General features: G+C 36.2%; 1 protein-coding gene across 1 annotated transcript in view; it reads left to right on the top strand.

The window, feature by feature from the left end:
• The window catches only part of LOC110451725 (G protein-coupled receptor kinase 5-like), a 52,568-nt gene extending 28,646 nt beyond the window's left edge, over positions 1-23,922 (top strand). Inside the window, exons 5-16 of the mRNA XM_021499876.1 lie at positions 3,978-4,081; positions 5,850-5,942; positions 7,092-7,296; positions 9,019-9,209; positions 10,160-10,197; positions 10,560-10,649; positions 11,432-11,520; positions 12,040-12,159; positions 12,419-12,562; positions 13,813-13,950; positions 14,529-14,663; positions 15,310-23,922. Of these exons, the coding sequence (XP_021355551.1) occupies positions 3,978-4,081; positions 5,850-5,942; positions 7,092-7,296; positions 9,019-9,209; positions 10,160-10,197; positions 10,560-10,649; positions 11,432-11,520; positions 12,040-12,159; positions 12,419-12,562; positions 13,813-13,950; positions 14,529-14,663; positions 15,310-15,327 (1,365 nt within the window). The 3' untranslated portion in view covers positions 15,328-23,922. The remainder of the gene's footprint in view (positions 1-3,977; positions 4,082-5,849; positions 5,943-7,091; positions 7,297-9,018; positions 9,210-10,159; positions 10,198-10,559; positions 10,650-11,431; positions 11,521-12,039; positions 12,160-12,418; positions 12,563-13,812; positions 13,951-14,528; positions 14,664-15,309) is intronic.
• The last annotated feature ends 2,252 nt before the right edge of the window (positions 23,923-26,174 follow it).

Raw genomic sequence — 26,174 nt, 5'->3', positions numbered from 1 at the left:
AAGGTTTATGTAAAGGAAAAGATGGGTTTCAATTTCAATCTACTACATTGTCACACATATATGTGTAGCATGTGTAAAATCTCTACAATGAGGAAGTAGAGAATGTCTGTGTGTCTGTCTGTTAGTAGGTCTGTCCTATGTGTTTGTGTGTCTGTCTGTTTGTGTGTCTGTCCTTTGTGTTTGTGTGTCTGTCCTTTGTGTTTGTGTGTCTGTCTCTTTGTTGGTCTGTCCTTTGTGTTGGTGTGTCTGTCTCTTTGTGTGTCTGTCCTTTGTGTTTGTGTGTCTGTCTCTTTATCGGTCTGTCCTCTGTGTTTGTGTGTCTGTCTGTTTGTAGGTCTGTCCTGTGTTTGTGTGTATGTCTGTTTCTCGGTCTGTCCTCTGTGTTTGTGTGTCTGTCTCTTTGTCGGTCTGTCCTCTGTCTTTGTGTGTCTGTTTCTTTGTAGGTCTGTCCTGTGTGTTTGTCGGGCTGTCTGTCTGTTTGTTGGTCTGTCCTGTGTTTGTGTGTCTGTCTGTTTGTTGGTCTGTCCTGTGTTTGTGTGTCTGTCTCTTTATCGGTCTGTCCTCTGTGTTTGTGTGTATGTCTGTTTCTCGGTCTGTCCTCTGTGTTTGTGTGTTTGTTTCTTTGTCGGTCTGTCCTGTGTGTTTGTCGGTCTGTCTGTCTGTTTGTAGGTCTGTCCTGTGTTTGTGTGTATGTCTGTTTGTAGGTCTGTCATTTGTGTTTGCGTGTTTGTCTCTTTGTCCGTCTATCCTCTGTCTTTGTGTGTCTGTTTCTTTGTAGGTCTGTCCTGTGTGTTTGTCGGTCTGTCTGTCTGTTTGTAGGTCTGTCCTCTGTGTTTGTGTGTATGTCTGTTTGTAGGTGTGTCCTGTGTGTTTGTGTGTCTGTCTCTTTGTCCGTCTATCCTCTGTGTTTGTGTGTCTGTTTCTTTGTCGGTCTGTCCTGTGTGTTTGTCGGTCTGTCTGTCTGTTTGTAGGTCTGTCCTCTGTGTTTGTGTGTATGTCTGTTTGTAGGTGTGTCCTGTGTGTTTGTGTGTCTGTCTCTTTGTCCGTCTATCCTCTGTGTTTGTGTGTCTGTTTCTTTGTCGGTCTGTCCTGTGTGTTTGTCGGTCTGTCTGTCTGTTTGTAGGTCTGTCCTCTGTGTTTGTGTGTATGTCTGTTTGTAGGTCTGTCCTGTGTGTGTGTGTCTGTCTCTTTGTAGGTCTGTCCTCTGTGTTTGTGTGTCTGTCTCTTTGTTGGTTTGTCCTCTGTGTTTGTGTGTCTGTTTCTTTGTCGGTCTGTCCTGTGTGTTTGTGGGTCTTTCTGTCTGTTTGTAGGTCTGTCCGCTGTGTTTGTGTGTATGTCTGTTTGTAGGGGTGTCCTCTGTGTTTGTGTGTCTGTCTCGTTGTTTGTTTGTCCTCTGTGTTTGTGTGTCTGTTTCCTTGTCGGTCTGTCCTGTGTGTTTGTCGGTCTGTCTGTCTGTTTGTCGGTCTGTCCTCTGTGTTTGTGTGTCTGTTTCCTTGTCGGTCTGTCCTGTGTGTTTGTCGGTCTGTCTGTCTGTTTGTAGGTCTGTCCTCTGTGTTTGTGTGTCTGTTTCTTTGTCGGTCTGTCTCTTTGTCGGTCTGTCCTCTGTGTTTGTGTGTTTGTTTCTTTGTCGGTCTGTCCTCTGTCTTTGTGTGTCTGTTTCTTTGTAGGTCTGTGTTTGTGTGTCTGTTTCTTTGTCGGTCTGTCTCTTTGTCGGTCTGTCCTCTGTGTTTGTCAGTCTGTCTGTCTGTTTGTCATTATGTCTGTCTGTTTGTTGGTCTGTCCTCTGTTTGTCCTGTCTGTCTGTTTGTCGGTCTGTCCTCTGTGTTTGTGTGTCTGTTTCTTTGTCGGTCTGTCTCTTTGTCAGTCTGTCCTCTGTGTTTGTCAGTCTGTCTGTCTGTTTGTCGATCTGTCTGTCTGTTTGTTGGTCTGTCCTCTGTTTGTCCTGTCTGTCTGTTTGTCGGTCTGTCCTCTGTGTTTGTCGGTCTGTCTGTCTGTTATGATACAGTACTACAATTTGTTGATAAAAAGTTTGACACAATTAGGAATTGCCTATACATGTACCTTAACATGTTCATATATCTATATAAATTATAAATAGCTGACAACCTTAACTCATTCATCTCTGAAGACACATTTAAACTCTTCTGATTCAAAGGTTGGAATAGTTCATTATGAAATTTCAGGGGGTGAATTAGTTAATATGCTACCTAAAAATACTTAACAGGAATTTGGATATATGTTGTATATATATTTTTCATAAGGATCCTGGACTGGCATGCAAAAAACTTAACTATAGATTTATTGGAAACTTTTATTCCGTAATAACTGTATCTTTGATTGAGTGTTTTATGATATCCATCCAGTAATGTCTTCCCATATCAGATTTGTCCAGTAAAAGTGGAACAATGTGATTAATGCACACTTTCTGATGTTTTTCATTTTCAATAGTTGAAAATGTATATTTGTATGTACATAAATTTCACCCCTGAAGACACATTTTGAACTCTAACAATTCAAAGGTTGGAATATTTTGTCAGAGGTGAACGTGTTAAGATTGGGGCAAAAATGAGAATACAAAGCAAACGAACAAGATTTATATTGTTTTCTAACTGATAATGATATCATCATTTACATCAGCAGATTTGTTTGATTAAAATGAGATGTTTCGAACTTGTAAATGTTTAAATCATCAACTCGCTTGAGGAGGATGGTAGCATTTGAAGGTTACACAAGTATAAGTTAAGCAACTGCAGGTAAAAGAGGGCAAAATATGCATGCTTCAGGGTAAGGTAGGTGATCTGCTAATTAATGTGTCCTTGACCCTGATTGTTTTAGGTCACCCAGCTATACAAATAGGTACTAGTATACTTTGGGAAATTTCATTTGATAGACAGGCTTCCTTTAAAAAGGCAACTTAATTATGTATTTTTAGTATAACTTCAGTGTCACAGAGACGGAAGTTATCATCTTAAATCTTCGTGTCCTGGCTGCAGTTTCATGAATGTTCCTTAACTAAAGACAGTGAGTCGAGGTTTTCAGTTGATCCTTGATTAACACTCAGAGGGTCAACACACATGTCAGATATACATATATATATTCATTCTCAAACTCAAGAGTCAAAGCTCATTTTGAGGAGTCCAAAAGATGTTCTCGGGGATCTACTGAAAGCGCTGAATTCCATCATTTTCTATTGTATAAAGGCACTAAAGGGGTTTTTCCCTGTTAAATTTATGTTAATTTCTCTATATTTTCACTGAGACAATTATGAGTTACAGGCCTGTTATGGGAGTTTAAACAATTTGAAAGTATTCTCAGTAATGTTTCTGAAAAAAATGTGTCCATCTCTCCTGTTTTAGCTTCAGAGGTCCTTGGATGTTAACCTTGTGGTGGTGATGTTTTTGTGAAAAAAGGAATTATAAGAACCATCTTCCTTTCAGATATATAAGACTTCATGTTAGTGATGAATGGTTAAACAGCTCAAAAGTCAGAAAATTACTAACAAACGGGAACACTACTTAATGGTGATACAACACCGAGTGGTCGGACTCTGGCATTGAAGAAACTCCTTCTCAGCATTTTCCCCACTTAAAAGCATCGTTAGAATTAAGGAAAATTTCCTTGAATGAAGGATTTTCTCATAAATCTAGTAATGTTTCTTTTCCATTGAAAAACTGGAGTTAAGGAACAATCTTGAATTTTTTGGTTCTATAGATTGTACATTGTTATCTGATGTACAATCTGTAGACCCAAAAAAATCAAGATTGTTCCTTTGCTCCAGTTTTTCAATGGAAAAGAAACATTACCAGATTAATGGGAAAAATCATCATCCAAGGAAATATTCCTCAATTCTAACAACGCTTTTAAATAAGGAGAATGCTGAGAAGAAGTGATAATCAATTTCCTCTGGAAAAGTGAGAACATACTGATGTGGGCTTGAATGGATTGATGATCTATTGTTTATCTTTGTTTCGTTTCAGTCTCCCGACTATGTCAGTCAAATAAACGGTAATCATGTGACGGCTATCAAGGAGTCCATCTCGGACAACACATCAGGGAAGGAACTGTTTAATACGTGTACACAGTAAGTAGTCGCCTCTGTCTAAAAGTGCTGTAACAAAGTCTGAAGGAATAATTTCTGCTATGCAAGGTCACGCCATATTTATGATAATGATTTGTAATTTGTTGCTTTCGTGTTACCTGCAATGCAGAAGTGAATCCAGTGACATATACATGTAGCTATAGGGATCACTCCATGGCACTCACACAGAAAGTTTCAGTTAAAGTTTCCTTTCTTGAAAGAATATTTACTGCCAAAGAGAGAAATTCTATTTCAGCTTACGTGACTATTTTTTTCCGTAATTTTGATCATGATTATAACACAGAAAATCATTTTTCTGGTCCAAAAATTGCTTAGAATATAAGAATTCTCAAAAGCAGACAGAAAATGTTAAAATCTGTAATTTCAGCTAGGAGAGACTCGGAGAGTTGTTAAACACGTAAATAATCAAGAATCTGGTCAAGGTTGATCTCGGCTCTCCTAGCTATCCAAACTTTGTTTCAACAGACATGATACCTGTATTACATCACGATAATCTATAGTTACTACTGTGTGGGTAGGAATGGTGAAAAAACCAGTCCAATCGGCTCGGTTGTTGTATAACGGTGCTCTAATACCTCGTAATGGCCCAATAATGTCATTGTTGCAAGCCTGGAGTAATTACTTAGAGCCATTAAGCCAAACGTAATTATAGCTGTTTCGGTTGTAACAGAATATAGGTACCTACAGTACAGGTACACTAACCCATGTCTGTTTATCAACTCATCAGCTCAGACCCAAGGGGCCGAGGGAGCTAATAACAGGGCACATTGACTGACTTCGTACAAAACTACGTACTTAAAAACCACAATAGAAATTATGAGCAAATTTTTATTTGGAGATGCCCATTCGTGATAAGGGTATAAATAAAAGGTGTATGAAGCTCCCTTTGGGGTATGTATAAAAGCATGAGCTGGGGTTATAAGGGGAAAAGGGATAAAAGTATATATTTTGTTCTTTTGTCCCAATCTGTCCTTGGCGATTGTTAATGAAAATAGGTGCAAACCATCATCTCATGACCAGTTGTTATTTTTCAGGCTGATTTAAAATCCAAGATAGCTGCTTCGGCCTACGATTGGTTGAAACATTTTCGACTATTTCTCAATTTTTACCAGATCAGTTTTAGCCAAATGTGGTACGCAAGTGTTCCTTTCATAGCCGGTACATAGTTTGATTAGCTCAAATCCTTAGGTAGGTCATTAATGATTAGAAATATGAGATGGCTACCTAAATAGCTGAAATAAACTAAAACATGTATTCTTCTTGTAAAGTTAAGATAATTATAGAATTGGATGAGCAATCCTCTAGCTGCCATATGGGTCCCTTTGTTTCTACAAGGTATTGTTTTACTGTCTCTCTAACCAGCTGAGCCGAGTGATTAAGGCGTCTGACATTCCGCTACCACTAGCCCTCCACCACTGGGTTGCGGGTTTGAGGCCTATGTGGGGCAGTCGCCAGGTACTGGCCGTAGGTTGGTGGTTTGTCTCGGGGGAACTCCAGCTTTCCTCCACCACCAAAACCTTGCACGTCTTTAAATGACCATAGCTGTCAATAGGACGTATAACACAAACAAACAAAAAACATAACCAGGAGCTTAAATAAGGGGAGGTAATTACTGTTTATAAGGGAAACCAGAGTACAGTGGGACTGGGATCCTTAAAATGTTAAAAAAAATAATTCTCAAAAGTACCCGAATAAGATTCCACTGTGAACGATTTTCATTTAACCATTGTTTGTATCTTTTATCTTTCAGGATAATTTTAGAATATTTACATGGAGAGCCGTTCAGAGATTTTTTAGATAGTATGTATTTTAAGCGGTATCTACAGTGGAAGTGGCTGGAAGGGTAAGTAGCTTTTAATTGTCACATAGCAGTAATGTTCTGGCCGATGCTTTTGGACAATTCTTAAAAATATTTTCATTATATTTTCAACTTGATTTTGCCTAATGGAAGTGTAAACTATTAAATACTTAACACATGCTAACTCATTCACCCCTGAAATTTCATAATGAACTATACCAACCTTTGAATTGGAAGAGTTCAAATGTGGTTTCAGGGGTGAGTGAGTTTAAACAGGCTGTATTGTTTCAAATATGCAACAATACAGAAAGAATGGGAATATCATATCGGGTCATGTGGAACTTCTTCAAAATTTACGTAAACAGAGTTTCGTCACTCACAATTGTCCTCTAGTCCAGGGCTAGATTTCAGCAATGACTTGTTAACCCTTTCACCCCTATGTAACTTTAGTAGACTCGACTATGCATTGATATAGATGAGCACATTATGATCTACGGTGATGAAAGGATTAATCACCAAACCTAACTGAACCTTTGGTCTTGTGAAATTATAATATAAGAATATTCCTTTTGGAAAACTGCTTAAAATACAGACATACTGCATGACAGTTGTCAAGATTTTCCTGAAGCTTCACATTGTCGATCACGGCAGTACGTATTTATTATTAATGTTGACCACTTTTAACTATGTGTTATGTTCCGTGCTTGAGATGTTTCCTTGAGGAAATCTTGGTCTAATTAAATTGACATAGGACAGGCAAATAATCTGTTCATCTAGTGACTAGTAATACCAGGCAAAAATAGCTAGTGTCTACCCCTGATAATAAATACACATTGCATATCAAGAACAAAGGAGGTAAATCTAACTGTAATCTGAAATGTCTGCAACGTAGATTTTATGTATGTTAATTAGATACAGGTAGATGTAGTTGAGTGCTATTAAAGAAGTAATAATATCATGAAATTATGTTTTTTATTTTGACAAATGTAAATTAATTGTGAAAAGTATGGGTTTTGAGCATATCATTTTGTAATGTTTTTAATTCGTTAAATTAATTCATAAATTGGTCTGATTATTCTCAATCTTGCCAATGTCAAAAAACGATTCCTTATTGTAGTGAATGTAACTATTAAAACAGGAAAAAATCACATTACTAAAGAGGCTGTTATATTTTGCTGATTTCTTGTGTTTCAGACAACCTGTGACCAAGAATACGTTTCGGATGTACCGGGTTTTGGGGAAGGGTGGGTTCGGGGAGGTGTGTGCTTGTCAGGTGAGGGCTACTGGGAAAATGTATGCATGTAAAAAGCTGGAAAAGAAGAGGATAAAGAAGAGGAATGGAGAGAGGATGGCTCTCAATGAAAAACAGATTCTACAAAAAGTCAATTCACGGTTTGTTGTAAGTATAAAATTCCATAGTTGGTTTCACAAATTTGAGATCACTGGTGTAAAAATGTGAATGTACGCTGTAGAAAGGAGGCTAGGTAAATATATAAGGAACCCTATACCACTGCCAAAAACTGGGATTATGCATTGGAAACTCTGTTTCAGGCATAATAGCTTTGATCAATCATTTCTGAAAAAAAAGTGCCAAACCTTACTGAACTGTTATGAAAAAAAGATGAAATAGACAAAATGTAAACAATAATGCAATTGGTCAAGATCAGTATTCATTGAAATGGACAAAATGTAATCAACCGTGTCAAACCCTGGAACGCCGATTAATACACTGTTGCTCTAGCCAACAGAGCTACCTTGTCAACGAATTTATAAGCACATTTATTTGTTTTTTCATGGATTATTTCAGATTTCACCTTTTAAAATTTTCCCCAGAATATGTTGCAAATGACTTTGTTGAGTGTACATGGTGGCTGGACTGTAGGGTTACTGTGTGGTCGTTAAGCTAAGTTGTGTTGTACACTGTACTGGCTAACACACCGGTGTATATTTGTGGCTGTATGATGTGCTAGTCCCTAAAACCCAGGTGGTCGCGTTGTGTGCACTAGTGCAGAGATAAAAACTTTATTACTGCCACTTTTACGGTGTTTTTATAGTCCACATGTATACAATGTACACATACATGCCAAACTGATTCCTTGTTTTGTTGGAGTTAACTCCCTTACACCCAATAAACTGATCTCTTAACACCAATAACCTTAACCCATTCACCCCGAAAGTCAGATTTGAACCTTACCAAATCAAAAGAATGGGCAAGTCCAGTTTAAATATATAGGGGTGAATGAGTTCAGCTTCCAGCTTTTGAACTATGTTGACACTTAGGGTGCTGGATTTCATACATTATTCTATACATGAAGAGACTGTTAAAGGTTGTTAGAAGTTCTTCAATTCTCAAGATTATGTCTACAAGGAATCAAGTGTTATTGTTGAAAATTGATTTAAGTTGTCAAACTCGACTACTACCAGTGTAGATTCAGGGGATCTTTGTCAGGTATGTGCATCTGAAACAAAGGTGACAGGCCAAAAATGAATGTTGGTTTACTAAATCTCGACCTGCCCAATTATTTTACCCTCGACCCTAAGCTTTTTATTGGTGCGTTTTGAATTATGAAACTAAGACTTTGAAATGACAGTCAAAACAAGCACGAAAGTATCTGCATCTTGTTTATGGAGATAATAGATCCTTTCTGTAGCTTATAAACCATTTATGAAAACCAATGAATTGTATAAGCTGTATCTCCTAATCTGCTATGATATCTGGATTTTGGCAGCCAATGGATCTCTTCTGTGTTGTTTTATTATGGATTGCTATAGCTTAATTCTTCATCCCTACTGGTACAAGTAGCAACACCAGTAGAAAAAACCAGTGATAATTGTAAGTCCTTACTTTCGTTGAAATTGGCCTAAATAAGTGTTAATGATTCTGGTGTTAAGGTCAGTTTGGGCTGCTGTAATATTAAAGGTGGACATAGTAAAAATGTCTACTTTCAAGTAGACACCCATGCCCCTGTGGATAATGGATCCCTTTTGATAACATAATTATACTTAATAAGCTTTTCCCTAGAATTTTTAAAGCGGAGATATATAAGTATTTTTATTTACAGTGTCTTTGACTTATCCCGTGAAGTTGTTTGCTGATAAAAACGCTGTTTCTGTTTCCCAGGTTAGCCTAGCCTATGCATTTGAAACCAAAGAGGCGTTGTGTCTAGTATTAACTCTGATGAACGGGGGCGACCTCAAGTTCCACATCCACAATATGGGGAACCCTGGCTTTGAAGAGGAGCGGGCAGTCTTCTGTGCGGCCGAAATCACATGTGGTCTGGAGGACCTCCAACAGAAGAGGATTGTGTACAGGTCTGTTGAGTCTCAAAACATAAATTGCAAATTATATCAAACCTTATTAAACCTGTTTGTTAGAATAATAACATACGCCAGGAAAATATTGTTGTGAAACATCCACCTTTCACATGTGACATCCATATTTGCTCAGTGTTATAATTTCACCTATCACTATAGAAATGTTATGCATATAGTCACCTGTGTGCTAAAATATTGCAGTCTTGATAAATTTACCCTGACATTATGAATGTTCGAAACATTTAAAATTAAACCCAATTACCCTATACACATAATAAAGTCTGTGAAATAACACCGAGTAATTATGCAAACTATCATTTTGTTGAAGTTGTTCTTTATTCTGGTCAGTATTTATATACAGGAAAATAATTCAATAAATATCTGAAAAAGAAATCTGCATAATTTTCTTCATTTTCAAGTATTAAATGTGTCGCATTCAGTGCATGTAATCACAGGGACTTTTAAATTTCATATCTTATCTCCGTATTTTGGATGCTGTCATGGACTTTGTGGAAATCTGAAATAGTGATAATAAAGTTGATTATTATCTGTCAACATCTACGAAAGCATGAAGCAGAATTTTACATATTTTTTGAATAATTTGATTATTATCGGTCAACATCTACGAAAGCATGAAGCAGAATTCTACATATTTTTTGAATATTTTATGACAAATTGTAAAATTTTGCCATCCAGAGTTTCAATAGGGTCTTTTAACCCTTTCATCCCCACACATTGACCTGGATGAGTCAATTATGGTCTGCAGTGGTGAAAGGATTGATAATTAATTCACTGATCAGTCTTGAGATCTGCTGAAAGATACTTGTATTTGTTTGGAAATTCTTGATTATTGTTGCAGCATATGCAGAAATAATTTATGATATAGGAACAACTAAAGTTATATTTAGCTCATCATAAATGTCAACTTTGACTGTTTGTTTTTACAGAGATTTGAAACCTGAAAATATTCTCCTTGACGACTTTGGTAAGTATTCAATATCTGTCCGTATTCATTATCTGTTTATAAGTATTCAAAATTTGTTGTTATACATATATTATTAAACAGATTCTTTGGCCTAGTTTTACAGTTTGAATACAGACTGCTTCCCCTGACAAGAAAGTGCTTTATTTTCCCCCAAATGAAGAAAAAAATATAACTGTCTTCCCAATTTTGATAAAAAAAATCATGCTATATTTTTCCCAATTCATGTAAGAACAGGTTTTTGTAAAATTTAGATAGAAAAAACACTTGAAGAATATCAAATTCAAATATTAATTTACACTTGACTAAAGTCCTTTAAATTGGAACTGATGTGGAAAATAAGTCTATGGTTCGTGGTTTTACAGGTCACCTAAGGATTTCTGATCTGGGACTAGCAGAGGAGGTCCCAGACGGAGAGACCATCAAAGGTCGTGTCGGAACGGTGGGGTACATGGGTAAGTGGTTTTAGACTGGAAGAACAGTCATGCTTGAATTAGGATATGTAGGAATGTAGTCCAATCGGAGAACCTCTCCTGGTTCCTCTTTAAAGTGTGAGGTACAGTATGAAAGGGGAGGGGAGGGTTGGTCACGCTTGAATTATAATGTGTAGGAATGTATTCAAATCTAGAAAAGCCTCCTGGTTCCCTGTGAAGTTAGAGGTACGTGAAAGGGTAGGGTTGGTCATGTTTAAATTAGGATATGACGGTAGGTAAATCAGTCGCAGAAAATAAATCCCCTCCTGCTTCTCTGAAAAGTGCAAGATAGTAGAAAGAGAGACCATTAAAGGCTGTGTTAAAATAATAGAATTCATTGGGAAATGAAATCCCTTCCTGTTACTTGATTAAGTATGGGATTATAACATTATTGATAAAATGAAAAGTTGATGAAAAAATGTATACATCCTAATTATTTTTGACAAAATTATGGAATCATGAATTCTATTTACTCGTAATGAAAAGATAAATGATAATGTCACCCTGGTAAAATACTAGTTGCTTCCTACTGACTCATCTAGGGAGAATTTCTCTTTAGCTCATTTGGTAGAGTATAAGACTAGTTAGTAAACCAGAGGTCAAGGGATCGACTCCTAGTGGAGGCATTGAAAAAGTAACGATCTCTTGTTACAATAATAGCATATAGAAAATATTTTGCCTGTGTGATTTGCGAGACTGTCCAATGATAATTTCAACATCAATGTGGAGCTGCTCCCTTGATAGCAGAGGCTTTGTATTTACAGCTCCGGAGGTGGTGAAGAATGAGCGGTACTCCTTTAGCCCGGACTGGTGGGGACTCGGCTGTATAATATACGAAATGATCGAGGGCAAGGTATGTCGCACAAATGGCCGCAGCTTAGTGTACAAACCTGCTTCTCTGAATATGTTACAGTGTCGTCTCCATATTTCATTGTTTTTAGTCATTCGTCAATGTCGTAACCTTGATAAACTGTGAGATTTGAAATTATAACATCAGAAATGTCCATAAGACTTTTTGTGGCATTGACATTTGAATATCGGAGAGTAATTTTAAGATATTACCGAGTTTGAATTCAAACGGAAATAATCCACAATGGCCGATCTTCTTTTTTAAGCAATCATTACAAATTTTAACCAATGAATTTGCATTTTTTTTTGTTACAAAGCATTCACATTACTCTTAAATGTGAGATTTTGCAAAAGATAGCTTCAATGAATGAAAAAGATCAAAGGATATTTTTGAACCAATCCCACAGATACATATGACTCCTCTTAGCTCTGGAGCAAGGTGAATGTATGGAATTGCACCTTGTGTTGTAAGAGTATGTGACGATGTAATTTGTACTATTATTACACTTTGTAATATCCGCAGAGTCCGTTCAGGGCAAGGAAGGAGAAAGTGAAGCGTGACGAGGTTGATCGTCGTGTGCGGGAGGACCGCGAGGTATACTCATCCAAATTCTCCGACGACTGCAGGGATGTATGTACTCAGGTGAGTTACACATTTACATGGATTTCTTAAAACCCTTTCATCCCTATGTAACTATAGTAGACTCTACCATCATTGATCTGGATGATCCGTTGGCAGTCCTAGCAACAGTATGACAACAATACACATATGTAGTTCCATTTCCAAAACTTTTTGTCTCGCCACCACAATATAATTACAGTGTTTGAGTTTGGTGTCGGCGAAGTCAGGCTTCACTCTACTTTGTTATAGAAGTTGAGGTTTCTGGTTTATATCTCTGCAGCTTTTACAAAAAGACCCGAACCTCAGACTAGGTTGTACCTGTGGAAAAAATGGTGCCAAAGCGGTGAAAGGCCATCAATTCTTCAAAGCGACCAACTTCAGGCGGTTACAGGCTGGAGTGTGTGACCCACCCTTTGTACCAGATGTAAGTTTTGTCCGAATCCCATGTGATCGGAACTTTAGATTCGACTCCTGACGTCGGATGACATATTAGCTCTATAGAAGCCTTAACTCATTCACCCCTGAAGACACATTTGAACTCTTCCAATTCAAAGGTTTGAAAAGTTCATTATGCAGGGGTGAGTGAGTTAAATATTTTTGATTGCTAAGTCATGTGACCAAATTATTGTGGCTCAACTGTGTAGTCAACGCCCCCTTCTCATTTAAGGTTGTATGCTACATTACATATTATACTAATGATTTGTTATGAGTTTTCTTCTTTATAATGAATATCATCAATGTGAGATGCACTTCTGTGTACTTTTCAAAGAATATAATGGATAAGTCTTCAATATAACAACAACCAGACCATTTGTCGAATTTTACAATTGTCCTTAATTTTCTGCATTATCCATTACTAAAACTAATAATGACAATAAATCGGTGCGAAATAGGGATGCTCCAGATCGAGTGAAAATCCTCCAAAAATGGTGTAGAGCTGTGGAAAAAAAAGGATATTTTCAGACCAAGAAAATTAGTTTTGAAATATGAGTAGGTCAGTGTAAAATCATCCTCGATATCCAGGGGTTACGCTCACTTTCGCTCTCTACACCACTGGAACATGTCGTAGCAAAATTGAAGGCTCGGTGTGCGCCACTTTGTGGATGAACAGAGAAGACTAGTTTGTTCCTTTGATGTACATCAAAAGAATCTCGCAGTCACTAACAGTAAACATTAACAGGCTTTGAAGTCGGGCATCTCTCCTTTGTAAGCTTCAAAGGACAGGTATCAGCCTAGCGATTGGTCAGGTGTTATTTTTACCGGAGACCAATCAAACAGCTATCATTGTGCCTTCAATTTTGCTACAACATATTCCAGCGGTGTAGAGAGTGAAAGTGAATGTAACCCTGGATATCGAGGATGGTGTAAAACCTGAACATGTACACAACTAACAGAAACTGTCCTGCTCATATTTCAATATTTGGACTGTTTTCCAGTTATCTCCCTTTAGCAGTGTAAATTTCAAAACATCCTTAGTTGGATTTTCATTTCAATTATCTCATCTTTAATAGGTTATTTTCAATAAACAGTTTTTTGTTTTTTTAAATAGTACCTGTCCTAAAAATCCCTTTTTTTTTAGGTTTCAAAGAATTAAATTCTTTTAGAAATGAGAGGTGAGTTTGTTCTTTTATACCACATGCCTGAAAGCCCTGACTTATTCTGTTGTATATTCAGAGGAGGGCTGTATACTGCAAGGATGTCCTTGATATTGAGCAATTCTCAACAGTGAAGGGCGTGAACCTTGACCCCAGCGACGACCGATTTTATAGCAATTTTAGTACTGGAAGTGTGTCAATCCCCTGGCAGAATGAGGTAATTTTTGGTACACAGGACGCATGTAATGATCGTATTAAATAAATGTTATCATAATAAAGCGAAGAACTTATTTAGGGAATGCCCGTTTAAGTGAGGAATTGCAATCATGTGTAAAATGATTAAAATCGTAATTGGAAAAACCAAATAAGGATTAATATTTAAGTGGCAAAATACGAAACTACCTCAGTCTGTAGTTACCATGTCAGATGTACCAAATTACTGAGTTGTTCAACTTGCGAATTACGCAATTTCATCGCAGTGAAAAGTGTTGTACTGGCACAGTTGTAGAAATGTTGAAGTTTTCTGCCACACTCACGAAATAAGAATGTTATTAAATGGGAAATAATTGGACCTCTTCTATTTATCTTGATGACTTCGTTTCCAGTAAAACTTTCTATAGATAGAACGGCTATCTTGTAGTTGTAAACACCTTCATATATTGACATCGTTCATAATGTTGGTGATGATGAAGACAACCAGGCAACGCTGTTCATGGTGCGATGTTTGCTATGGCTATCGGGTGGGTTTTTATATAGTTGGAATGTCATGAGAACGTTACAAACTGTTTTCTGCAGATGATTGAGACGGACTGCTTCAAGGAGTTGAACACATTCGGTGAGAACGACAGTCCCCCTCCTGACCTGATGGAGGACCAACCTCCTCCCCCGCATCGCACCGGGCTCCTCGACAGGATCTTCAGGCGACAGAGGGTATGTATAAATGTCAAGACTCTTTTACTCCTATTTCCTCTTGATGTCAAATTGAAGGGATAGACTTACTGCGAGTGTTACACAGGACTTTTCCTTGATGTCAACAGAACAGTGTTAGGTTAGACATTATCACATTTTGAATCTTAGAAGACAAGAGAGAGTTCAATACTTTTGCATGTGCAAAGCTTTGTGCTGCTTTGGAAAATGCAAATTAGCGAACATTATGACAGCATTGGTATTCCTATTGATATAATTTAAATTGAATTGCTCAAGCACTCAACCTATTGAGCTACGAGTGAGTTCATTCTTGCATTTTAGTGAATGTCATGTGTATACCTGGATATTCAGAAATGTTTCATAATTATCTGTAACTTGTAAGAAAGACACAAAGGATTTAGGAGTTATTTTTATTTTGTCTTGCAGACAATACCTGTGATTTGTATGTAAGTTTTTTTGTCATAAAAAGGGTCTTTTTCACATTTTCAAATTACCTTTCATAAAAGGGATTTTACAGGTTTTGTGTGTGTAGAAAGGAACAAGCTAATTTTTCCTTTAATTAATTAATCCCCCGGTGTGTATAAAACTTATTATTTTACACAAATAATTTGCCTGTTTGATGAAATTATTTTGTTTGTTTACTTTGCAGCATCGAGACACCCACTGACGACTATGAATCTCCTGTGCACCGTCATGTCTGTTGTAACATACTGGTACCTTGGAAAGCGTATCTTATTTCTACAATTTCATCGTGATACCCAGTGACAACCGGAATACTTGTGATAAGAGTATTATTGTGAATGTAGAAAATAAGTTTTGTTGTAGAGGACGGGGTACCAATGGAAGGGATGGTTAAAATAGGGATACAACTGACCCAGAATTTATTTGTATGGGAACAGACTAGAGTTAATCGTCAGTAGTCTCCCCTGTATAGAATCGTGCAGCTACACTTACGACACACTCCCCCCGTGGCTTCATGTCAAGGTCATCCAGAATTAGCTGGTGTTGATGGACACTTCTACCCCTGCAGGCCAGTACTAGTATTCTTAGATTAACCAATGGCATTCAAGGTGACTTCATCAAACCACCATATTGTTGAAATGTCTTGGTGAATTTCATTGGTTGAGAGAACTATATTTTAAAATTTTAAAACATTCTGTGAATATATGAGAAAAAAATTAGTTTGGTTGAAGGTTAAATTCAGGTGTACAAGTGAAATTCCTTGCTGGAATGGATGCCTGATGTATCTTTCACGATCATCAACTGTGTTAGGGAATTTCGTTGTTCAAGGATAAATGTTGTTGCTTATCGTTGACTGCAACATTCATTGGTGAAATGGATATGTAGTGTTGTAACTCGGGGACGTGTTCCCTGTCTGTGTAGTACAGTATAGAGCCCAGTATGGGTTAGCGTATGTATTCTAGTCTCGGTGTGTAATGCGAACTCTCTGTGCGAGGATTCAACCCGCAGTGTGCGTGGATGATGTGTTGATGACACTGCTCTGACTTGCCATGAATTGTCTCCCCTAGGTTATCGTGATATGGCGCATACAAGATATATATTAGTGAGAAGTGTATGGATATATATTGTGTTTTTAATTATTGAGGTATGATATTGTATCATCTGTGCTGTAAAAACCTGTCATGTTCTTTACGTATCTCTGTCTCCAGATGTCGGTTGACACAATGAAGGTTGCTTTAGATCAAATTAAAATGGTCGTATTCTAAATAAATTCTCAATGTGTCAAAATCATCAATGTGTGAAAAATCAAGGAAAAACAAGACATGTATGTATACGGAATATCGGAGATTGGTTGAATTTTAGAAAACTGATACAGTGTACTAGAACTGAACTGAAAATTCTCTGTATTCAAAGTTTAGCAAAATATTAAGTATATGTTTGGAATATCAAAGATTGATCTCGTTAAGTTTCAGTTTTGTATTCAGAATTTAGCATGTATGATGGAATATTAAACAAAGTCTGCATATTCAAAATTTTGCCAAATATCAAGCATTTAGAAATTAATATGTATAACGCATATCAAATTTGAATCAGTTTTTGAAAGCAGATATCATATAATTTCCATAGTAGGTTGTTTTATGCTTGTAACTTCTACACTAGATTTGCACTGCAAGGTTACTTTTCATTGGATGATATTGTAAGCCAATCATCTGATCTGTTACATTTCAAATAAAAAGTAGTTCGTGACAGTTCATTTCCTATGCATTTTCAAAAATTTCTCAATTTGAATTTGTGGAAAAGTATTTCATCATGAACTCTCTATTTTTCGGGAAATTATCTTTTTTTTAAGCCAAAACAAACTAATTGCAATTTAAATCTAATGGATGTTACCTAAGACAGAATAAGACAGGTTTTTCTGCACATTTGAAATGTTTTTGTTTTGTTAAAATTTGTTCATTGACTGGTACAACATGAGATGTTCTTTATGCTCGTATATGTGTGTTACACACATGCACTTGTACCCTATATCATTATGATAATGCATGTTTTAGAGATTAATGAAGGAAAACTAACTACATTTTTCAAAGATTGTGTTTTTTTGTGAATTGAACTTAGTGCTGTGTCAAACGGAAACTTACGGTATTGTTTCCCGGAACATTTACAGCGATGTTTTGTAAATGTTTTTGTTTATTGAATAGTATTTGTATTTTTACAGTTCTTCATATTATGATTTATAGTGTAAACAAACATTTTACCTTTCACCAATAACATGTTCCTTCATTGTAAATGTCGGTTATTTTGTTCCGTTCAATCCTCGTCATGTCTGATAAAAAGATGGATCCTGCTACCTCATCCCCGTTTGTCACCACTTGTGAAATTACGACAGAAAACAAACATGATTAATTAGCCTTTCTTATACTGCGAAACCTGTCCAATCTGATTCCAGATTATTCCAACGTACGGTCTAATCCAACGTCATGCTATAATCCCATTTCTAATAAGAACTGCCAAATAAGCTCTGTGTATTCTGACATACTATATAATCTGACCAATGTGTTGTTTCCCGTGGAGTGTCAGATAGGATTCACACTTGGGTTGTAGCCTTCCTATTTACAGACAATAGACAGGTTTTAGAGAATCTGAAGATGGCCTGATTTTTTTTTTTTTAAAGTTGGAAAATCACAACAGCTGATCTACTGATGTTCCTCAGTGTTAAACGACCAGGAGTACTGCTGCATTTCTTCCTAGCTGACTGTGGACAAAGTGCTTGAATTGTAGAATCAAAAAGACACCACATCTGCATACTGCAGACTTAGGCCAAATAAAATTAATTACTTGGTTCTCAGGCCAATTTTTTTCAAAACAGATGTGGCAGGGAGGTATTCTTTTTCTCCATTTTACATGGCAAAAACGAGACGAGGGCGATTTTTTTTTTATTGTGTAGTTTGTAAAACGTTCATTGTGGGCATAACCTTGTCTTTTTATGGTTGTGTAGAGACCCGTCATAGAGCAAGCCTCCGAAAATCCCCACACAGATGTTCCAGACGAGAATCACGAACCCCCCATTCCTTATTTGTACCAAAATGAGCGCCATTTGTACACAAGACTAATAAGTCATAATCGTTTTAACCCTTGCCTGTATATCGATCCTTATCTTTATTCAAACGTTTTCGGGACTTGGGTGACTAACGAGTAAAAATGACATGCGGACCAATTTTGCGTATTTTTTTAAAGACGGCTGCTGGCGCATTCACAATTTTGTTTTTATTACTTTCACGATAAAATCGGCAATGTGGTGCCTTAAAATGAAATGCGCGCGATCCTGAGAACCAATTTATCAATTTGTTTTGGCCTTACTAAATTTCTTAAATATTGTTTTCATTTCAAACCTCATAAAAATTCCATATGATCTAATTAAAACTGCATGAAGGAGAGGGCTTTCTTAGACTTTGCCTTGTTGCTCAGTTCTTATGGTATGAAAGACCTGTACAATAAGAAAATCAATTATTATAAAATAATATATTCTTAAATGAAAAATAGTAATCATAAAAGAATATATTCTGAAATGTGAAAAAATATCCTAACTGCACTACAGTACAATGATTTCCGATGAAAAACGGATGATCCTAAAAGATATTTTGAGACTTTTTCTGCATACATGAGTGATGGAAGCTGGTCTTACATCAGTTGTGTTCACATTAATATTATACAAAACAGATTTTGTATTGGTTTTAACTTTTATGAAGCTGGTCTTTTCTTGAAGCTTGTACATCCTGTATTAGCATCAAATCATACGTTTAATAAAGCTGGTCTTTTGTCAAAAGCTGGTCTTTGCCCTAAGAAACAGAATAAACATAATATATAAAGCTGGTCTTTGCCCTAAGAAACAGAATAAACAGAATATATAAAGCTGGTCTTTGCCCTAAGAAAAAGAATATATAAAGCTGGTCTTTTCATGGAAGCTGGTCTTTGCACAAGTTAAAGATAAAGCTGGTCTTTTCAATAAAAAAGCTGGTCTTTGCAAAAGGAAACTCAAGGTCAACAGAGAGTTGTTAAAAATTAATCGGGTAAATGCTTCAGCATTATAGCTGGTTTTCTTTCAAGAGGCACATTCTGTGCACAAGGTATAGCTCCAATCTTAAGGGTTTCTTAGGTACAGGAATGCAGTCTTTGGTACTAGAATGCAAGACAGGTATTAAATAAGTTCTGTTTTTTCTTAACCCTTTCACCACTATAGACCATAATGGACGTATCCAGATCAATGCATGGTAGAGGTTATGAAAGTTTTATCGGGGTGAAAGGGTTAAAGAAACATATTCAATGAGTCCAACCTAAATTAACCTAGATTATGAATAACCATGTTGACAGTTGTCATGGTTACGATTCAATGTTAATAAATGGGTGCCCTATCACTAATTAAGACTTTTACATTTTGATAGTTAATATAAGGCCTTAAAGTTTTCATTTTTTTTCTACTTTTTTTTGCCTATCAATGCAAGAATGATTTTGAATTTTGATCAGTTTATGACAAAATGTGGTGAGGCTTTTAGCAGTCTTCCGTTTGTTTTGCAATTGTATATTTTTTTTGGTGGTGACATTGATTATGATATTTAAAATTAGAAATATGAGCACATTGTTAAAACACACTCAAGTTCACACGATTTTAATACGGGACTTAAGGTCCCAAGCACGTAGGATAATTTAAATAAAAAACCCTGTATAAATGAGATCATGAAGAAATGGTAATCGCTTCAGAAAACCCCCATCAGGTTTTGTAATTGAAGATTTTTAGTTGTTGATAATCACAAACATGTTTTTAGAGTTTGTTACTGAAGACCAAGGAGTAATATTTTTATAAAAGATTAAAACCAGTTTGTCTGGCTTTGTTTACAATTTGTCTTTTTCGTGATTAGTAAATCTATATGCAGCATTTTACAAAGTCTTTTGTATGTCTGCATTGATGAAAACCTGGTTTAAGGTGGTAGTTTTTTTTTCAACAAATTTTGCAGTTCAACTTTCACTGGAGCATAGAAGAGCATAACGATTTGTGACATTTTGTTACTGGTATTTTTGTTTTAAAATTGTATTGGTCTAAAGTTGAGTCAGGAAGAACTTTCATATCACAGAAGTTCCAACATCTGTTGGCTAACTACAATGTCTAGTGTCAAGTAAGATGCAGCTGGTCTGCATACAATCCATTATATAATTGACCTGATGTGAAACTTTTGTTAAAATAATGAAGAAGTTAACTATCCAGTAAGGATTAAAAAATTGAAAACTTTATTAACATGGGGGAAATTAGGAGTTAACACCTTAATTAACATAATGTTAAAATCAATAGTTTATGATCAATGTATAATAACACTAACTGCCCTTTGAAAATTACATACATATGCTTTAGCTCTTTCTCACTTAAAGATTTAAAGGAACTGTAAAAGCACTCGGTATTAAAATTTGAAGTAAATGCATAAAGCAACTTTCTTTCAGTAGGCATTGCTATTGTACTACTGACTAAGCCCTACCTGGCATTGCTATTGTAGTACTGACTTGGCTCTATTGGGCATCGCTATTGTAGCACTTACTATGCCCTACCTAGCATCGCTATTTAAGCACTAACTATGCCCTACCTGGCATCGCTATTGTACTACTGACTAAGCCCTTAAAGGCATTGCTATTGTAGTACTGACTTAGCTCTATTGGGCATCGCTACTGTAGCACTTACTATGCCCTACCTAGCATTGCTATTTAAGCACTAACTATGCCCTACCTGGCATCGCTATTGTAGTATTGACTATGCCCTACCTGGCATCGCTATTGTAATACTGACTTTGCTCTATTGGGCATCACTATTGTAGCACTAACTAAGCCCTACCTGGCATCACTATTGTAGCACTAACTATGCCCTACCTGGCATCGCTATTATAGCACTAAGTATGCCCTACCTGACATCTTTATTGTAGTACTGATAATGCCCTACCTGGCATTGCTATTGTAGTACTGACTTGGCTCTATTGGGCATCACTATTGTAGCACTAACTATGCCCTCCAAGGCATCACTATTGTAGTACTGACGTGGCTCTATTGGGCATCGCTATTGTAGCACTAACTATGCCCTACCTGGCATCGCTATTTTAAAATTAACTATGCCCTACCTGGAATCGCTATTTTGTACTGACTAATCCTTTCAAGGCATTGCTATCTTAGTACTGACTTAGCTCTATTGGGCGTTGTTATTGTAGCACTAACCATGCCCTACCTGGCATCGCTATTGTAGTACTGACTTGGCTCTATTGGGCATCACTATTGTAGCACTTACTATGCCCTACCTGGCATTGCTATTGTAGAACTAACTGAGCCCTACAAGGCATTGCTATTTAGGGTTCACTGTTGCAGTATTGATGTCTTTGAACTATCAGATATCTTAAACAATACAGGACCAATGATTATTAATTTAAGTCTGTGACATTTTTGAGATGATAGTTTTTCATTCTCAGATTTTTTTTGAAACTCCATCCCCACCCCCTTTCCACATTGCTGTTCAGTGTTAAATCTTAATTTATGACAAACTTCCCTGTGATTTGCATATTCATGATGAATTAAGTAATTTGCATATTCATGATGAATTAAGTAATTTGCATATTCATAATGAATCAAGTTATTTGCATATTCATGATGAATGAAGTGATTTGCATATTCATGATGAATGAAGTGATTTGCATATTCATGGTTCAGAACAGTACCTGTAGTTGTCCAATCCCAGTGTTTGTGGGCATGAGCTATGTAAGTGGGTGACACATTGAATATTGTTTGTCCCGCCTCCCCTGAATCTCGGCCTCTAGCTTGCTGTAGAATCTCCTCATTAATCTGTAATCTATATATCCATGCCCCTTTGTTGCCCCTGTACATCTACATATGCCACCCCACATGTTCAAATTACACATGTCAACTGTTGTTTGTTTACTCATTGTATATGTGTATGTTACACATGTGTCAGATATAGCACATGTGCCTTCCATGTGTCAAAATATTCATAGTATTGGCTTAAGCCTAGCTGCCTGATACCATACTTGGAAGAGTTCTCTCCCCTAGGGTAAAATGTTTCATACTTGCCTTGAATTTTTGTGTTCTCCTGAATCTTGATTGGCAGTCTTATAATAGCCAGCATCAATGACTTTCTGTTGAAATGTAGCTTCAATACTTACTTTTGACCCGTTGTGTATAACTAATTGGTGGAATGATACCCTGAAAATAAAATGATGTGCATAAATGATGTTGTCAAATAATATGAGAAACAACAGATGCACCTAACATTTTTTTCCCCACAAGTTGCCAGATTTACAAAATAGTTTGCATCTCAATACTCCAATAATATTTCCTATAAATAGTTCCTATAAAAGATTCTAAATAGAAATAAGTGAAATTATACTGTAGTGTATTTCTGTATTGATTGACTAAATGGAATATATTCTAATGAGATCACACTTATCTTATATTTCTTTGATATCGGGTTAAAAGAAATAAGTGTCACTGAAATATTCTTGAATCAAATAATTATATTGCGCATCAAAAAACGTATGTAACATGTTTCCTTTCTAGTTTCCATACAGAACTTCAGTGTTTTGAAGTTTATGTTATGAACACCTGAATTTTGAGATTTATCTCTCTTTTTTTTTCACCAGAAAAAAATATTTGAAACTTTTTGAACGTGCTGCGCGATCCAGCATGGTACAGTGAATTTGGGAGCCAAATTTAGCTTTGTAGTTCCTATGGAAACATTTTATTTTTGAATATCCAGTTACAAAAAAGACTTAGTTCCTTGTATTAAGCTCTGGATTAATATGTTCGGGGTACATATACTTTTGTTTCAAGATACGCCAGGTTTATTTTGAAGTCTGTTTTCTCACTGTTTTTCATACTTGAAATCCAAGAGCTCCTTGATACACATACCCTCTCTGTACATTTGGAATATGCTGTGAAACAGTCTGAGCCTCATGGTAAGCTATGTTATTGGTTTCTGGTACAAAACTTGACCAATTGCTAGGTAAATAACTGTTTTTGAAGATTACAAATCGGCTACACCCAGCTTCATTCAAAGCTTGTCGACTTAATTGTTATGCTACAGCGCTATTCTTTTGATCTTCATCAAGAATATCAGACTAGTCTACTTGCATTATCCGCATGGTGTCTTGTAAAAAGTCTTCAAATTTTCCATATTCCAGGGGTGAACAGAAGATATGCGTATTAAGAATGAAACTCTCTGATTTAGAGGATGACCGTTCCTAGGAACGATCATTGAACACAAATTCAGGCATTCTTGTACAATCTTCAAATATGTTCTTGCATCAATAACTCGCCCAAAATATAAATATTATGACCAGAAATTTTGAATTAATTTTATCTCATTCACCCCTGAAATTTCATAATGACCTATTCAAACTTTGGTTTTGGAAGAGTTCAAATGTGTATTCAGGGGGAAAGCCATGTTTTGAGGTGTTACAATATAACAACTCGGGTATATAATTAACATTTCTGTTATTGATTATTTTTCTTCTCGCAATAACAAGCTGAAGTCACTGAAACTGCTATCTGTGTTTATATGCTGTAAATCAGGAACAAAAAAATCTGCTTTATTTTGCTGGAAATTGTTGCAAATTTACTGCTCTGATTTAGAAGATATTTTCTAAAAGTGTCATTCAGATAAAATCATCCATTCAAAAAATGTACATTAGAGACGATTGGAATATTTGATAGTTATGTATATACTTTATTGCACGCTGCTGGAATAGCATTGTTTCTCTTCTTCAAAAAATTTAACAGAAATGATGAAATGAAGGGAACAAGTGCTTAGAAGGGATATAAAGGGGTACTGAGATTTTGCTCCTGTGTTTTGGACCTATTTTCAAATGTGTAAAATATGGAGGGTGGGCAACAATAAGGATTTTGTGAGGAGAGTGTTCCTTTCCTTGGTTATAAGCTGTTGAGTCCACCAAGCGTATTGACATACACGAGTACATTATGTACATCTGTTTGAATTGTCACAACATATGTTCTAAACTGACAATGTAATTTCATATGACATTGCAAGAAAACTGATTCTCATTTATGTATACAGTGTTTCATAATAACTTTTATTGAATAACTTATTATTTCTTTGATATAGTATTTGTTTGTGAATGCCCCTAAAATGTGTTAAACTGTTAGATATATTATATAAAAGTCACAATTTGGTTTGTCAAATTATATATGTGACAGTATCAAGTCTTTGTTCTCATATGTTTTTTGTCTGTGAGTATAAAAAAATAACAAATATCAAGTTTAAAATCAATAAATTTGTATGAGTATAAATAACAAATTCTCTTAACATTTTTATTTATATAATTACCCTCTACATATAAAGGTTTATATAACTGTTTTTCATGGCATTATCATTATTTTAATAAACTAGAAATATTTCAGTCTAATATTTTTTCATTGGGAAATGTCATACACAAAAACTGATAAATGGTCTATCAATGGTTTTCCTGACTAAAATAAAAGTGGATCCGTCTGTTGTGACTGCGGAGTACCAGGGGACTTGTTATAACTATGCTATTTTGTATGTTTTCCTACCCCGCAACCTCTACCATTTTCCCATTTTCTCCATCATTGATGTAAAAGCAGGTGTCCTGTGATCCTCGACGGATTGTGTAGTGTATTTATGGTATGTACTGCTGTCCGTTGTGGAATAACTCATCTGTGCAATATATAACAGTATTCTGGGGAGATGACTATTTCTGTTTTAGTAATCAGGGGAGGTAACTCCTTTTCCCTCCTAACTTCAGTGCAAGAAAACCCAGTTGTTAGAATTCAGGGTTGATAACTCATTTCACTCTATTTTCTTAAGGGGAAACTTTCAGTTCTTCTCTTTAATCAGCCGGAAATAACTACTTTCTCTCTTAAATTCAACAGAGAAGATATGTAAAAAAAAAAAATGTATTTTTTTCTAAATTAAATGTGTAAATCAACTATATTCTGTAAATCCAAAATATACTTACCTAAATATTCCTTGTATCTAATTCCTAAAATGTACTGCTTCATGCAAATAAAGAGTTTTACATATTTTAACTTATGCGAACTAATTTGTCTCTTCATAGTTCAGTGGTGGCTCACCTTTTCGGTTCCTATCCAACCCTTATATCCCCTATACATTGTTCTCCAATCATTGATTTTTTGCACCCTTTTTAAACGCCTTCACAATACCAATGCATTCTTTAAGCAGTGATCTGAACTGATCATTTGATGTATTAAGAAGGCAAAAGGGTTATAGAAATGATCATGGTTGGATATGGGAGGGATGTACGGGCTCCTTAGGGACATCTGAGCAATGAACTGGTTAAATATATGTGTGGGTTCTATAAGTATGTCAGATGTTACCCCCACGGCAGGCCTCACCTCATACGATCATGTGTTAACTGTATCAACCATGTTTTACTATTTACTACACTCATCTACCATATTCTAAGAATAAATAAAACAATAAATGTTTTACAGTTTTGCCTTCCTCTTGTTTGTTATGAAGTGGCGGTAACATTTATAGACTTTATTTCATTGTAGAAAAAAACCCCAAGTTGCTTGTTTTCCCTTGGAATTGCTGAACTGGAACGAAGTGTCAGTAATCTTATGCGATGGTGCAGTGTCGATCTTCTATACGTCTGTTCTGTTGTCAAAATTTTCTTCTCCAGAATCATCAAACTTACAGGAAAGCTACTCGTTGTATGACTGGCCGTTGTGAAGGGCTGTAAGGTTTTTAGGTCACCTGAGCTTTGCTCAAGTGACCTATTCCAATCACTTTCCGTCCGTCGTCGTCCGTCGTGCGTCGTGCGTAAACTTTTACATAATCAACTTCTTCTCAAGAACCAGTGGATGGAATTTTTTCAAACTTGGTCAGAATCATCCTTGGTAGATGAGGATACCAAATTGTAAAATTGGGATTCCTACCCCAACCCTAGGGGCCAGGGCGGGGCCCCAAAGGGAAAATTAACCAATATTTCAAAAATCTTCTTCTCCAGACTC

This window comes from Mizuhopecten yessoensis, unplaced genomic scaffold (assembly GCF_002113885.1).
Source record: "Mizuhopecten yessoensis strain PY_sf001 unplaced genomic scaffold, ASM211388v2 scaffold6169, whole genome shotgun sequence".
NCBI classification, from domain to species: Eukaryota; Metazoa; Mollusca; class Bivalvia; order Pectinida; family Pectinidae; genus Mizuhopecten; species Mizuhopecten yessoensis.
This window is presented reverse-complemented; position numbering and strand designations above follow the sequence as displayed.